Raw genomic sequence first — 14319 nt, forward strand, 5'->3', positions numbered from 1 at the left:
TGAAATTGCTCACTGATTAAACCACAAGTGATCTCGTCACAGAAGGAATGTCCGAAGACCCGAAAGTTGCAGCGCCGAGTATGAGTGTAGCTTGTTGCCCACAACAAGGTCGCTCACATGCTGCACTGGGACAGACCCCAATCTGTTCCGTGACGGCCCCCGCTCTACGCTGGGACACACGAAAGGACAGGGACCTGGGTTCCAGCGAAAGATTGTGCCAGGGCCTAGACCTGAACGAGTAGTGAGTCTCGGGGCAGGTGGACAGCAATCTCTGAGCAACAGAAGATTTGCCTCAAAAATTATAGGTCAACTTCACAACCAATAAGTGGTCAATAAACGTGCTGCCACATTACCCAATAGGAACTAAGGCTGATTACCGACAATCAAACCCCAAGGGATACACAACATGGAAACAGGCCATTCCACCCACTGAGTTCATGCTAACCATCAAATACCCATTTGCATTCATCTTATTGTTTTTATTCTCCCCAATTTCTCATCAACTTCCCCCCCCCCCAGATTGCACCACTCCCCCACACACTTGGGACAATTTACAGCAGCCAATTAACCTGCCAACCCACACACCTTTGGGACACCTGGAGGAGACCCACGCGGTCAGAGGGAGAACACGCAGGCTCCACACAGACAGCACCCGAGGCTGGGATCGAACCTGGCTCTGGCGCTGTGAGGCAGCAGCTCTACTAGCTGCGCCACTGTGCCGCAAGTAGTCCCATGGCCGCTTTGCTCCCTCCCAGCAGGGCAGCAGCAAACAATTAATGCCATTATACGGGGATCATAGAAGCATTGCCAGTCACGTGCTATGATTAGCCAATTTTTACAGAGCAAAATCCCACAAAAAGTGGCATGATAATGCCAATGAAGATAGCGAGGAAAGTTGTTTAAGGCTACTAAATCGAAGGCATGTTGGCAGATGGAATTTAATCCCAACTGTGAGGTGATTCATTTTGGGAAATCAAATAAGGGTAAATGGTAGGGTGCTGAGGAATGTTAATGAACAGAGGGACCTTGGAGCTTCAAGCCCCTAAAGTGGCAACAAGGGTCAATAGGGTTGTGAAGAAGCCATATGACATGCTGGCCTTCAGAGGTCTAAGCACAGAACACGAACATTGGGACATCATGGTGTAACTTTACAGAACACTGATTGGACCATACACGCAGGACTGTGTGCAGTTTTGATTGCAACACTATAGAAAGGATGTAGCTATGCTGGAGAGAGTGGAGAAATAATTTACCAAGATGTTGCCTGGATTGGAGGACTTTAGTTCTGGCAAGAGACTGGATAGGCTGGGCTTGTTTTCTTGGACTGAAGGAGGCTACAGGGTGACCTGATAGAGGGTTAAAAGATTCTAAGAGACATGGATAGGGTAGATAGTCAGAATCTTCTTCCCAGCTTGGGGTACAAAAAACAAGGAGCCATTGGTTTTAGGTGAGAGGAAGTTTTAAAAGGAGATTTGAGGGAAAAGTATTTTTTTATATATATTTAAAAATCACACACAGAGTGGTTGATATCTGGAACTCACTGAGAGAGGTGGTGATGGAATCAGACACAACCACCAAATTCAAAAGGCATTTAGACGGGCACTTGAATTGAAAAAGCTAGAAGGGTACGGACCTAATGCAGGCAAATGGGATTAGTGTGGATGGGCAAAAGGGTCGGCATGGACATGGTGGGCTGAAGACTGATGTTTCTGAGCTGTACAACTCTTTGAATTTGGACTCTTTGACCTGCTTTATTCATTCTGGTTGGCCTAAACATGCTGGACAGGTCACCAGGAAAATGTCCCATTCTCTTCTTTGAACTGTGTTGCATTGAAGCCCTGGTTTAAACACAGCGGTAATCCTATTCTTTATCTATTTGTGGGCAATTTAACAACTAATATCTCAGCTGAGAACCAGCACCTCAGGCAGTGTTGTACTCCCTCCAGGAGTGTCTGCCTGGACTCTTGTGTTCAAGTGAAAATGAACCTACAATCTCCTGACTTAGTAAGAGTGGACAGCCAGAAGCAAAGTGTTTGAGAAAGAGCAGTGAGTGATATATTTGGAAGCAACTAAACATCTGCAAGAACCAAGAGGCGCCCCTGGGAACTTTCACCAGAGTCTAAGAGGTGAAGGGAGATTGAGCACAGCATTTGCAAAAAAAGAAAATGGTCCAATGAAATTATCTGTGTGATGCCTCTCACGTACATGGATTTGGTATTGGTATATTACTATCACTTGTACCAAGGTACAGTGAAAACTTGTCTTGCATACCGTTTGTACAGATCTATTCATTACACAGTGCATTGAACCAAGGTAGTACAGAGTGCATTGGGGCAGTACAGTACAGGGTAAAAACAATAACACAATACAGAATAAAGTGTCACAGCTACAGGGAAGTGCATTGCAGGTGGACAATAAGGTGCAAAGTCAAACAAGGTAGATTGTGAGATCAAGAGCCCATCTCATCATAAGGGAACTGTTCAATAGCCTTTTGAGTTGTTATGAGTGACCGCACTGTGCAAATCTGCTGTTGTAAAACCCAGATGTATGTGGAATGCTCAGTACCCAAGTCTGAGTGGCTTCATGCAAGGACACTCGATCAGGCCTTGGGCTAGCTGTCAAAAACTTTGAGCTCATCTGTCAGAAGCTCTGGGCTCATCGCCAACGCTCACTGAAAGAATCAGCACAAAGCACAACACTGGCTCCAGGATTTGACCTCTCTCCAGTCCCCACGCAGTGAAACAATCTCTGGCATTTCCTTCAGATTCCTGTCTCCAGCAAGGCAAAGACAGGAGGACTTCTCAACAAGGCAATTCACTATCATTGAGTCATAATGGTGTGTCAGGTTTTTAAGCATTTAATACACATTTAACACTCGTGAGATTAATGGACAAGAAGCCTGCTCGTTATGCAAATATAAAGCACGCAGGTGATAGAATGATACAGGACAGGAGACCACCGATCAGTCATCATAGCTGTGCTGGTTCTTTGGCTCAGCTACTCAATTAATCCCACTCTCCTGCTCTTTCCCACAGCCACGTAATTATTTTCCCTTCAAACATTTGTCCAATTTGCTTTTGAACGTTACCAATGCATCTGCTTCATTCATCTTCTCAGGCAATGGATTCCCAGTCACAACTTGCTGCATAAATAAAAAACGTCACTGCACAAGAACACACAAAACAGAAGCTGGAGTAGCGTGGTGCTCTGCCACTCAATAAGGTCATGTCTGAGCTCTTACCTCAGTGCCATTTCCCTGTGTTAACCCCATATCCACTAATCCTTTAATAACATCTCTCAACTTCTAACTTGAATATACTCAAGGACTGTGCCCTCACAGCTCTTTAGGTGGAGAGAAATCCAAGGATGAATTCTGGGTGGAGACATTTCTTCTCACCTCAGCCTGAATGATCAACCCCTTCCGTTGAGATTCTGATCAGTAGTTCTGAACACTCCAGCCAGGGGAAGCATTAACTACACACCTTAACCTGTCAAACCCCTGCAGAGCTTCATGTGTTTCAATGAGTTCACCACCTTCACTTCTGGCCGTTTTGCTGATTACCTGAAATTTGCATCCGAGTCACCACCCGCTCTTCCACTCACTGGAGACAAGTCTTCCTCATTTACACATTTTAAAATTTATCAAATCTCCTCTTGACCTTCTCTGCTCTAAGAAGAACATCCCAGGTTTTCTAATTTCCCCACATTGATCAATTTGGTAAAATTCTTCCTCAGCCCCACTTAGGCCCAGAATTGAATGTAATACCCCATCAGAATCTTAGTGTAATTTCCTTGTTCTATCCTTCTCGCAATATGCCTGGCCTGCTGAGTTCCTCCAGCACTTTTTGTGTATTGCTCCAGATTCCAGCATCTGCAGAATTTCTTGCATCTCAGGAATGTGCTTTTTTTGTTTAAATTCAGCTTTCACAACTTATCCTGCCAACTTAAATGGTGTGTGAGACAACACAGCCCCCATTGTTCTTGTGCCCTCTAATAACTTAGCATACTGTACGTCTTCTCTCATTCTCCTAACCAAATGCATCACTTTATATGACTCTGTGCTATAACACACATCTACCCATTTCATCAGTCTAAATAAGTCCTCCCAAAGTCTGCTACTGATGTTGTCAATACTTACTACTACTTTGAATCTGGACTCACCTTCAATCTATAAAATTGTGCCCTGTGTACCAATGTTCAGGTCAATGATGTATATCAAACAGAGCGAGGGTCCTAACACCTAGCAGAAATAAATATCTGGAAGAACTCAGCGGGTCAGGCAGCATCTGTGGAGGCAAACGGATAGTCGACTTTTCTGGCCGAGACCCTGCATCAGGACTGAGAGTGTGGAGGGAAGATAACTGGTATAAAGAGGTGAGAGGGAGGGGTGAGACGGAGACTGGTAGGTAATGTGGAACTAGATGGGGGGGAAGGGGGGTGTGGTTGGAGGGAGGAGAATGATAGGCCAATAGAGCCAAGTGAGGGTGGGAGAAGTATTGAGACAGAGGCTGGTCAATGAGAGGGAAATAGATAAAGGAAAAGTGGAGTGGAGGAGGAAAGGGTAGAGACAAGGGGGTGGTGGGTGATGGGTGGATGCAAACCGGGGGGGGGTAGATGGATGGAAACAGGTGGGGGAGGGGATTGAAAAGAAGAACCAAAGGAGAAGAAAGCCAGTTGGATAGGTATGTGGGTGATGGAGCCTGGTGGGGGAGATGAGGAGTCTTGGTAACGAGGGTCGTGGTTGGGGGGGGGGGGGGGGGGGATAGAAAAGGTGAACAAAGGAAGAGAGAACCTATCTGGGCTGTTGGGAGTGCAAAACGAACATGGTGTGTGGATTACCTGAAATTAGAAGATTCAGTGTTCATACCTGTGGGACATAGAGTACCCAAGTGGAATATAAGGTGCTGTTCTTCTAGTTGGTGTTTGGCCTCACAGTGGTGATGGAGACGGCCAAGGACAGACAGATCAGTGCGGGGATTGGAAGGGGAGTTGAAGTGACACAACCGGGCCGTTGTGGACAGAGTTCAGGTGCTCTGCAAAACGGTCACTTAGTCTGCGCTTGGTCTTGCCCATGTAGAGGAGGGCACATCGCGAGCAGCAGCGAATGCCATAGGCCAGCTTGGAGAGGGTGCATATGAATCTCTGCCTCAGCTGGAAGGGCTGTTTAGGTCCCTGGTGGTGAGGAACAAGGCATCGGGTCAAGTGCGGACTATTTCCAGCATCCGCAGTCTCTAATGTCTACACTATACAAGCTCCATGCAATCTTCAAAAAGAGTCTTGCATTTCTAAAGAATTTTCACATCCCTTTCAAGATATCACACAATGCTTTAAAGATAGCAATGTACTTCTGAAGTGTAGAGTAGGAAGTGGGATGGAAACTTGCTACCATTCATCATTACTCAATGCTTTCTGTCCTTTATCCAAGTTCGTACCATCATTGCCTGACCCTTTTAATCTCATGGCTTCAATTAAACTAATGTATGTCATATGGCACTTGGTGAACATCCTTAAGGAAGTCCAAAAGTGCAACATCTGCCACATTAACCAGGTCTATCAAATATAAATTGCTTTTAATGCATCTGTGCTGACTTTCTTTTCTTATCTCATACTAATGACCTGATTTAACAAGGTCACTTCCAGTAAGTCGGGGACTTTCCCCAGTCTGCTGTCCATTCTTCATCAGCCTTCTCCTGACAGTGCTCCAGGACTGGGACTCTCACGGAGTTTAGTGAAACCCCGGCAAATGGCCAACATCTAAGCAGGGCAATCCTCCCGAAGCAGCAGCAACAGGGTACACTTGGCACAGGAACAACTCTGTTCAGTTGGACAAAGAGGACCAGTTATGAGGGACGAAGGTATGTATTGGGTAGTCGACATACCTTATGAGTTTAGTTCAGTGCTTTTAATTGTGTTCATTTTAAGTCGAAACAAAAGTGACAGATTATAAAATTGTTGACTGCTTTGACATCATGCTAAGCCAGTTTTACCAGCTATCAAAGATTTTCTCAGCTGTTCCATGGGCAAGGCTTGTTCTGCACAACCCACACACCATGTACCTGCACAGCAGGGGCCTCACCATGGTGATCAGCCTCAACCTTGCTCAGAACTGATTCTGGGACATACACTGAGGATAAGTGCCAACTTACCACATACGTCAATAGTGAATTCAGGGGCAGGGGGGGCTCACCACTAGTAACAAATTGTGGACCATTTCCTTTCATTCCACAATGGTCCTGTGTGAAGCATCAGGGGCACATCCCTCCTCACCATCGGGAGTATCTACAGGAGGTGCTGCCTCAAGAAGACTACGTCTATCGTCAAAGGTCCCCGCCATATGGGCCGTGCCATCTTCTCGCAGCTACCATCGGGCAGGAGGTACAGAAGCCTGAAGTCCCACACCACCAGGTTCAGGAACAGCTACTTCCCTTCAACCATTTGGTTCTTGAACCAACCGGCACAACCCTGAATCACTTCAGTTTAGCAACACTATGACCACTTTGTACTAAAACAGATTTTGTTTTCATTTTGTTCTAATTACATTCTTTCTTGTAAAATTGTGTGTTATGTTTAATTTATATTTTTCTTACTAATGCTGCTTATCTGATGTTATGTGCCTGTGATGCTGCTGCAAGTAAGTTTTTCATTGCCCTTGTGCACATGACAATAAACTCGACTTTGACATTGTACTGATCACAAGACGACAGGTTTGATTTCTGTCTGCCTTGCTTTACCTGATCCCAGTAGAATGGGGCTAAATATCTGTCCTATATCGTGTAACACATCTGCACTAAACTCTGTCAGCTGATCTTTATTAGTGGGTATATACTACAACTTGAAAATTAACCTAGCTTCAGTGCTGAGAGCCTGAGGCAAAACCAATGCATAAACACCTTTTGGGTTATGCACGTTGTGGGGAACTTCCACACCCTGGCAGGTTTGTAAAAGGTTGTTGTATACATCTCACATCAGGGACGTTCCTCCTGGCTTCAGAGGGTTTAAGTATGCAATAAGGTATCAAAACAAACTCACCTCTTGTTCCAGAACCTAGACAAGTCTGTCAGTCTGAGATGAGCTCACATTTGGTAGGTATGGACCACTGTTTATCAAGCAATTCAGTGCTTAACCTGCTCCACGGTCTCAGCATGGCTTAATAATCAACCACATAATTTGGATGCCCATCTGGGTTTTATTTAGCTGCATGTGGGAAATACGGTTAGTTTCAGCAACACCTGCTCAGCACAGTGACAGGAGGCCATTGGTGAAACCATGTCTGGAGTATTGTGTATTCTCCTTATTTAAAGAAGGATGTTGCTGTGTTGCAAGCAGTTCAGAGGTTTACTGGAATGAATGGGTAGTGTCACAAAGAAGGGATTGACAGGCTAGGCATGTATCGACAAGGGTTTAGAAGAGTGCAAAAGGGACTTAATCGAAACATACAAGATCCTGAGGGCTCTGAGCAGAGTGGATGTGGAGAGGACGTTTCCTCTTGTAGGAGAGTCTATGACAATGAGTCACTGTCTAAAAATACGGAGTCACCCATTTATCTACAAGAGGGTTATGAGTCTTTGCAGCTCTCTTCCTCAAAGGGTGATGGAAGCAGTCCTTGAATATTTTTAAGGCAGAGGTATTTGGATTCTTGATTTGGGTGCAAGGTTCTGCAGGTAGACTGGAATGCAAGTTTGAGGTCACAACCAAATCAGTTAGAATCAGGGAAAACTTGAGAGGCCGAGTGGCTTGCTCCTGCTCCCAGTTCACATCGAGGCTGTGAACTTGATACTTATCAGTGTGATGGGCTATGGTTGTTGTAGAAGAGGTTGTAGAAGAGGCGAGTTTGTTTTGATACCTTATTGCATACTTAAACCCTCTGAAGCCAGGAGGAACGCCCCTGATGTGAGATGTATACAACAACCCTTTACAAACCTGCCAGGGTCTGGAAGTTCCCCACAACGTGCATAACCCAAAAGGTGTTTATGCATTGGTTTTGCCTCAGGCTCTCAGCACTGAAGCTAGGTTAATTTTCAAGTTGTAGTATGTACCCACTAATAAAGATCAGCTGACAGAGTTTAGTGCAGATGTGTTACATGATATAGGACAGCACGCATGGGTCACAGTAACACTACTGAAGCCCTGAATGTCTCCTATACTGATAACCCAATAACCCTCTTACTTGCTGCTGGCAATGTCGGACAAAGTTGGCTCTCAAGCACCAACAACGAACAGATGTCATTCTGCTGGAATTGGATATGGCTCCGAGGTGGTTATTAGAACAGAGACCTTTATCAATTTTGGAAAGTGAGGGCATTGGGCTCCTCTATCATTTGGGGGATTTAATGATCTCCTATCACCTCAGGTGTCTGTAACGCAATCAACTGCACCAGACTTTCAAATTACTTTGTTGACTGTGAAGCACTTGGGACGTCCTGAGCTTAAGAAACATGGTTGTTAATGCATGTTACTCTTTATTTTAGGAGCTGGTAAAGAGATATCTCAATGAACTGGGATTTTCCTCATGTTTTCCCAATCAGCCACCGTTATTCTGCCAGGAATGCATGGGTAGAAGGGTGCCTCTCAATCAATCATTCAACAAGATCACAACCACTGAGGAGGGTAGAACACTCAGCTTTTGACAGTGCTGGATTGGCAAGTGCTGGGGTCAATGGCAACAGAAGAACGCAATGGAAGACTGGTGCTCCTCCAAACCCCCATCAAAACCACTGCTGAACGTGACTAACACGTAAACCAACTCACTAAAACTTGGGTCCCACAGCTGCCATCTTTCGATTGTGACAATACACAAACCTCGTGCAGTACTGCATGGCCAATGGCAGGCACTCTACATGTTATCGCTACAGACAGTCAATGATCTACAGGTAAAGAACGAGACCAAAGTCCACTTACATTAGGTCCATCTGGATCACTTATTAACTAATATTCACTTCCCATTCTGACATGGCATCATAATCGTGTCACCAGGACAACACTGGTGCCCACCCATCACAGATATCCTCTTTGTTCTCTTCCCTTCTCCTCCTCTCTACAAACTAAACACACTTCTTTTTCCATGTTTCCAATTCTGATGAAGGGCTTTTAACCCAAAGCATTAACTTCTCTCTCCACGGATGCTGCCTGATCTGCTGAGTGTTTCCAGAACTGTTTTTGTTCCATCTCGTTCACCTTAGTACATTCCAGTAGTCACGTGGTACAATAACAGAGTTTTCATTGACCAATTGAACTAACCTCTTAATCTCTGTCAACTGATCCATGAACTAATGTTTGATGCCTTGAGAATCGTTGATCTACAGTCAACTGTTGCCCGCAGAAGTAATAACTTGTGGAGCAGCAAACCCACAACCTGACAGCACGTTCAGCCGCCTAAGCTTTTTCACCCAGCATGTTTTGCAGGGTGGTCCCTGTGGCTGGTTGCCTTGGGCACCACATTAAACAGCTACTGTGGGCATGAATGTTGAATGGACCACATGCAGACCAGTTTAACTGGAGAGAGGCTTTCGGCCAGCAACGTACCAGATTTCTAACACTGGCATTGGCTTTGTAATGTAACCAAGGGAGAAACACACAAAAGGCTCCTTGAAATCAAGCATCAAACCATCCCTTCATCCCAACCCTTAGTGTTTCACGGCTATGGCCAGCAACAACTTCTGAAGGGCAAAGTGCATCAATAACTGGCCGTGCCCAAGTTGCACTTGATGGATGTTCGAGGATTCACAAAGGATTAGTCAACAACTAAAATACCTGCCAGGCATCACTAATAGGATGGTGGAGGGGGATCCGATGGATCTTGGATTTCTGTTGGACCGGCAATTCCTACTTGTCATTGTAGCCAAAAGGAAATGGTTTTCTCAAGTGAGTGTGGCATGTTCAGCAAGTGATGCCAGTTTATTTAACATCTTCTGCCCGGTGGGAGGGGGAATCTTTCATCAACAAGAAACTAGATATGATGATCTTCCCTTCAACAATCCTACTTCAATTCTTGTTGCATCTACTGACAAACTGATGACTTAACTGTAGTGCATAGATAAACAGTAAATTATTTTGTATGAAACAATATTTCTTCCTTTAAAAAAGCGTCTGCCACCAAGGTAACTTATTCAAACTTACATCAGAAGTCTTTTGGAGCACAGAATAAGGAGATCGTAGACAAGACACACTCCAAAGACAGTGATTCCAGTCTCTTTGACTAACATCGCACAGGTCCCCAGGAACAAACTCAGCAACAGGTAGACTGGTGAGCTGGTGGGTGGAAAGTTTTCCCCAATGTAATTACAATTCACACTCCTGCAAAGAAGAGAAGAATCTTCAAACATGTAGTATAATCATCAGGTGATTTATAGCCACTTTGACCACAAAGTGTTTTGCACCAATATCAAAAGCAAATATAAATCCCATAACTCCCAGAAAAGAATGTTAAAACTATTGTTAGTTCTTTCACAACTGCAGAGAGTTGTGCTGAGCTGTGTCCACATCACGAATACCAGCCTCCCCTCCATGGACTCTGTCTACACTTCCCGCTGCCTCAGTAAAGCAGCCAACATAATCAAAGACCCCCACACACCCGGATATTCTCTCTTCTTCCCCCTCCCACCGGGCAGAAGATACAAAAGCCTGAAAGCACGTACCAGCATGCTCAAGGGCAGCTTCTATCCCACTGTCGTAAGACTATTGAACGGTCCACTAGTACAATAAGATGGACTCTTGACCTCACAACCTGCCTTGTTATGGCCTTGCTGCCTTACTGTCTGCCTGCACTGCACTTTCTCTGTAACTGTAACATTTTATTCTGCATTCTGTTATTGTTTTCCCTTGTACTACCTCAATGCACTGATGTGATGAAATGACCTGTATGGATGGCATGCAAAACAAAGTTTTTCACTGTACCTCGGTACATGTGACAATAATAAACCAATTTACCAATTGTCATTATCCCTCTTCATAATCTGTATTTTACTTGCAATATTTTTAGTTTTATTTACCCCAAATTGCTTGTTTCTTACTAATGACACTAGTATTCAATGAATGATCCAAACCAAGGTCAGAAACGCTTCACTCCTTGCAGCAACACGCATGGTTTGTGACAGACACGTAGCCAGTCTCAAGTAGTCTGACTCCGCCCAGAATGTAAATTTGCCCATTTTACTGATGGGCAAATTTACATTCACTAATAACACCAAAAGAAATGGAGGTTCAAATTTTAAATGGTCTATTAATCCAAATATTCTCCTGTGTTTACTGGCACTGTTCTCTGACTACACGTTGGCTTGATGTTTGTAAATTAGGAATTATCCTATACTGCACAATTTCTCATGAAACAGTTGTGGGAAATATGGGTTGTGGAGGGACCAGTTGGAGCCATTCACTGAATGTTCAGTCCCATGTGGCTCTCTCCACTTGGTAGAATAATGGGATCAGCCTATTCCATACAACATGCCTATTCATTGTTCACATACAACGCAAACCAATAGATTAAAGATTGCATTATAAGTCAATTTATTCCATATCATTTCTTGAAACATTGAAAAATAATAATATATGCCACACTGGACTGTTCAACAAACTATCCTTGAACAATATGCCTCATCAATTGTCAGCAGCATGCTTAAGAAGTCAGGCCTGAATGTTATAAGGCCTAAATTTCTAAGCTTGGCAGTTAAAAGCCTGACTAGTTCCACTCAATCTTTTCATCTAGATATAGGCCACAAACTAGCAGCCTGTTTCCAAGGTGTGCACTGAACTAGCAACTGACTGCCGATGAATGGAACTCTTCCACAACGGTGAATGCCGCTTGGAAATCTTTGACCGAGTTAACTAACACTATTGTCTCAAAAATGACAAGGTCAGCAACTTCAATGGTTCAATGTGTGCATCATGAGCAGATTAACTGAAGGTAGAGCTTGGAATTAATTTTTCAAAAATAGAATTTAATTACATATCAAAGATAATTTTTAATCTAAAATTGTGATATAAATTCAAGACAATTGGTACAGACGACTCCCGCATTATGGCAGCTTCGATAATTGAAAGTTGCCCTTGCAGAATTCACAAATCACTAACAAAAAAACCAGATACAGAATAAAAACTCACTGCTATGAAATTTATGTGAAAGAAAAGTAAATAAATAAACACAAAATTTATTTTTTTCAACTTGCATTTCTTGTGGGCAGGCGCGGTAGTGTAGCGGTCAGCGTAATGCTATTACAGCACCAGCGACCTGGGTTCAATTCCGGCTGCCGTCTGTAAGGAGTTTGTACATTCTCCCCGTGACTGCGTGGGTTTCCTCCGGGTGCTCCGGTTTCCTCCCACATTCCAAAGATGTACGGGTTAGGAAGTTGTGGGCGTGCTATATTGGCACCAGACACGTGGTGACACTTGCAGGCTGCCCCCCAAAACACTCGATGCAAAGATACATTTCACTGTGCATTTCGATGTACGTGTGACTAATAAAGATATCTTATCTTATGTTGACACTTGTGCAGATGCCACAGCTTCGCGTTACACAAAATCACACTACAGAACCGAATGCTAAGAATGTAATTCCCCCCCCCCCCACGTAATGCGTGGGTCGCCTGCAAAGTAAACATAGTGTCATAAAACGTCACTTTACGTCACTGTTGTGCAAGTGGTTTATTACTGGAGGCCACGGTCACACACACCTGAGATAGGAGAGGAAGGTCAACAGGAAGAGCACACATGCCAATACGTCAGCTCGCCCCACGATTCCCGTTACCTGGTGAAACAGCAACTGCAGATGTGAGAAGCACAAACACCAGTAACTCAAAATACCAACAAGAGAAGGATCGATCTCTCAGCGCTCCCATACCCCCTCCGAACGCAAAGCCTCGTCACCCAGCAACACAGCAAAGAGTTAGCAACACACAAAGTGCTGGAGGAACTCAGCAGGTCAGGCAGCATCCACGGAGGGAAAGAAACAGTCGACGTTTCGGGCTGAGACCCTTCAACAGGACTGGAAAGGAAGAGGGCAGAAGCCAGAATAAAAGGGTGGGGGGAGGAGCACGAGCTGGCAGGTGATAGGTGAGTCTGGGGGGGCGAGGGGGGGGGGGGGTGAAAGGGAATAATGTGAGAAGCTGCAAGGTGGTAGGTGGAAGAGCCAAAAGGCTGAAGATGAAAACGAGTTCGCAAGGCTGCCCGAGTGCAAGCTCCGTCACACGAGCAATCCCATTCTGTGCACATAAAGCATGTAGAAAGACTTCCACCCACCAAACACAGCAAGATCCCTGCTACCTGTACCATTATTTCAATGCCTCCCCATTTATACTCGTGCCCTTCCAGTCAAAAAGATAACCACGTACAAGGAATTTTCATAATATGAATGTCAAAGTGCACAGGGGAATAATTTGCAAGAATGTAGGTTATGTTGCCTGGAGAATACTTTGTCATACTTCAATGATTTTAATATGGTTCAGTTAGTTCAGGCATTGAAACAGAGAACTATGGTAAACAAACTTGATCAATTCCCATTTTGAATAGACTGATAAATTAATTACAATCCTTGCATGCCCACAGAACAAAAACATTCTCTCTGTGTGGTGATCTCTGGAATTGCCCAGGTTCTGATTTTCCTGGGAACAATTCAAATATCCAAGTAAAAGGCAAATTGTGGTTTCAGGGAACAGAAGGAACTCCCATTCATCTATCATCTGCATGACTTAATTGTACAGAACACCTTTATGATCCTTGCCTGGTATACATGTTCTAAAGGGAAATAGCTGTGACCTGCTTAACCCAGGACAACTCCGCCTGCAGGATCACATTGCAGGCCACACTGGAGTTTGACCATTCACAGATTCAACCTGCAATCCCCACGGGAATCGGCAACAGAACTTGGGTTGTGATTTAGGTGGCAGGGAGGTGGGGATGAGTCAGTTTGGAGGAAGAACAGATTGGGGGTGGGGGGGGGGGGGAAGAAACATCTTGAGCCTTTTGTTGAAGGAATAAAGTGACAGAATCATACAGCACATAGAAAGGCCCTTCAGCCCACAGAATCCACACTGACCACCGAGCATCCATTTATATTAATCCTTTTTTTCTGAAATCTCCCCACACTCTCATCAACTGCCCCCAGATTCCACCCCTCACCTGCACACTAGTGACGATTTACAGTGGCCAATTCACCTGATAACCTGCACATCTTTGGGATACGGGAGAATACAGGAGCAACAGGAGGAAACCCATGTGGAGCACCCAAGGTCAGCTCCAATAGCTGCAGCACCGCCTGCCCGGCAGGTGTTGCATGCAGAGATATGGGCAAGTGTGGCAGCCTGACTGCACAACCAAATTGTGACACCC

The 14319-nt window shown here is 44.7% G+C and overlaps 1 protein-coding gene across 1 annotated transcript in view; it reads right to left on the reverse strand.

Moving 5' to 3' along the window:
• tmtc1 (transmembrane O-mannosyltransferase targeting cadherins 1) overlaps positions 1 to 14319 on the reverse strand; it is a 151499-nt gene that overhangs the window by 113117 nt on the left and 24063 nt on the right. The window contains 2 exon segments of the mRNA XM_052030031.1: positions 10117 to 10293; positions 12666 to 12739. Of these exon segments, the coding sequence (XP_051885991.1) occupies positions 10117 to 10293; positions 12666 to 12739 (251 nt within the window).

The sequence above is a fragment of the Pristis pectinata genome, chromosome 15, assembly GCF_009764475.1.
Source record: "Pristis pectinata isolate sPriPec2 chromosome 15, sPriPec2.1.pri, whole genome shotgun sequence".
NCBI classification, from domain to species: Eukaryota; Metazoa; Chordata; class Chondrichthyes; order Rhinopristiformes; family Pristidae; genus Pristis; species Pristis pectinata.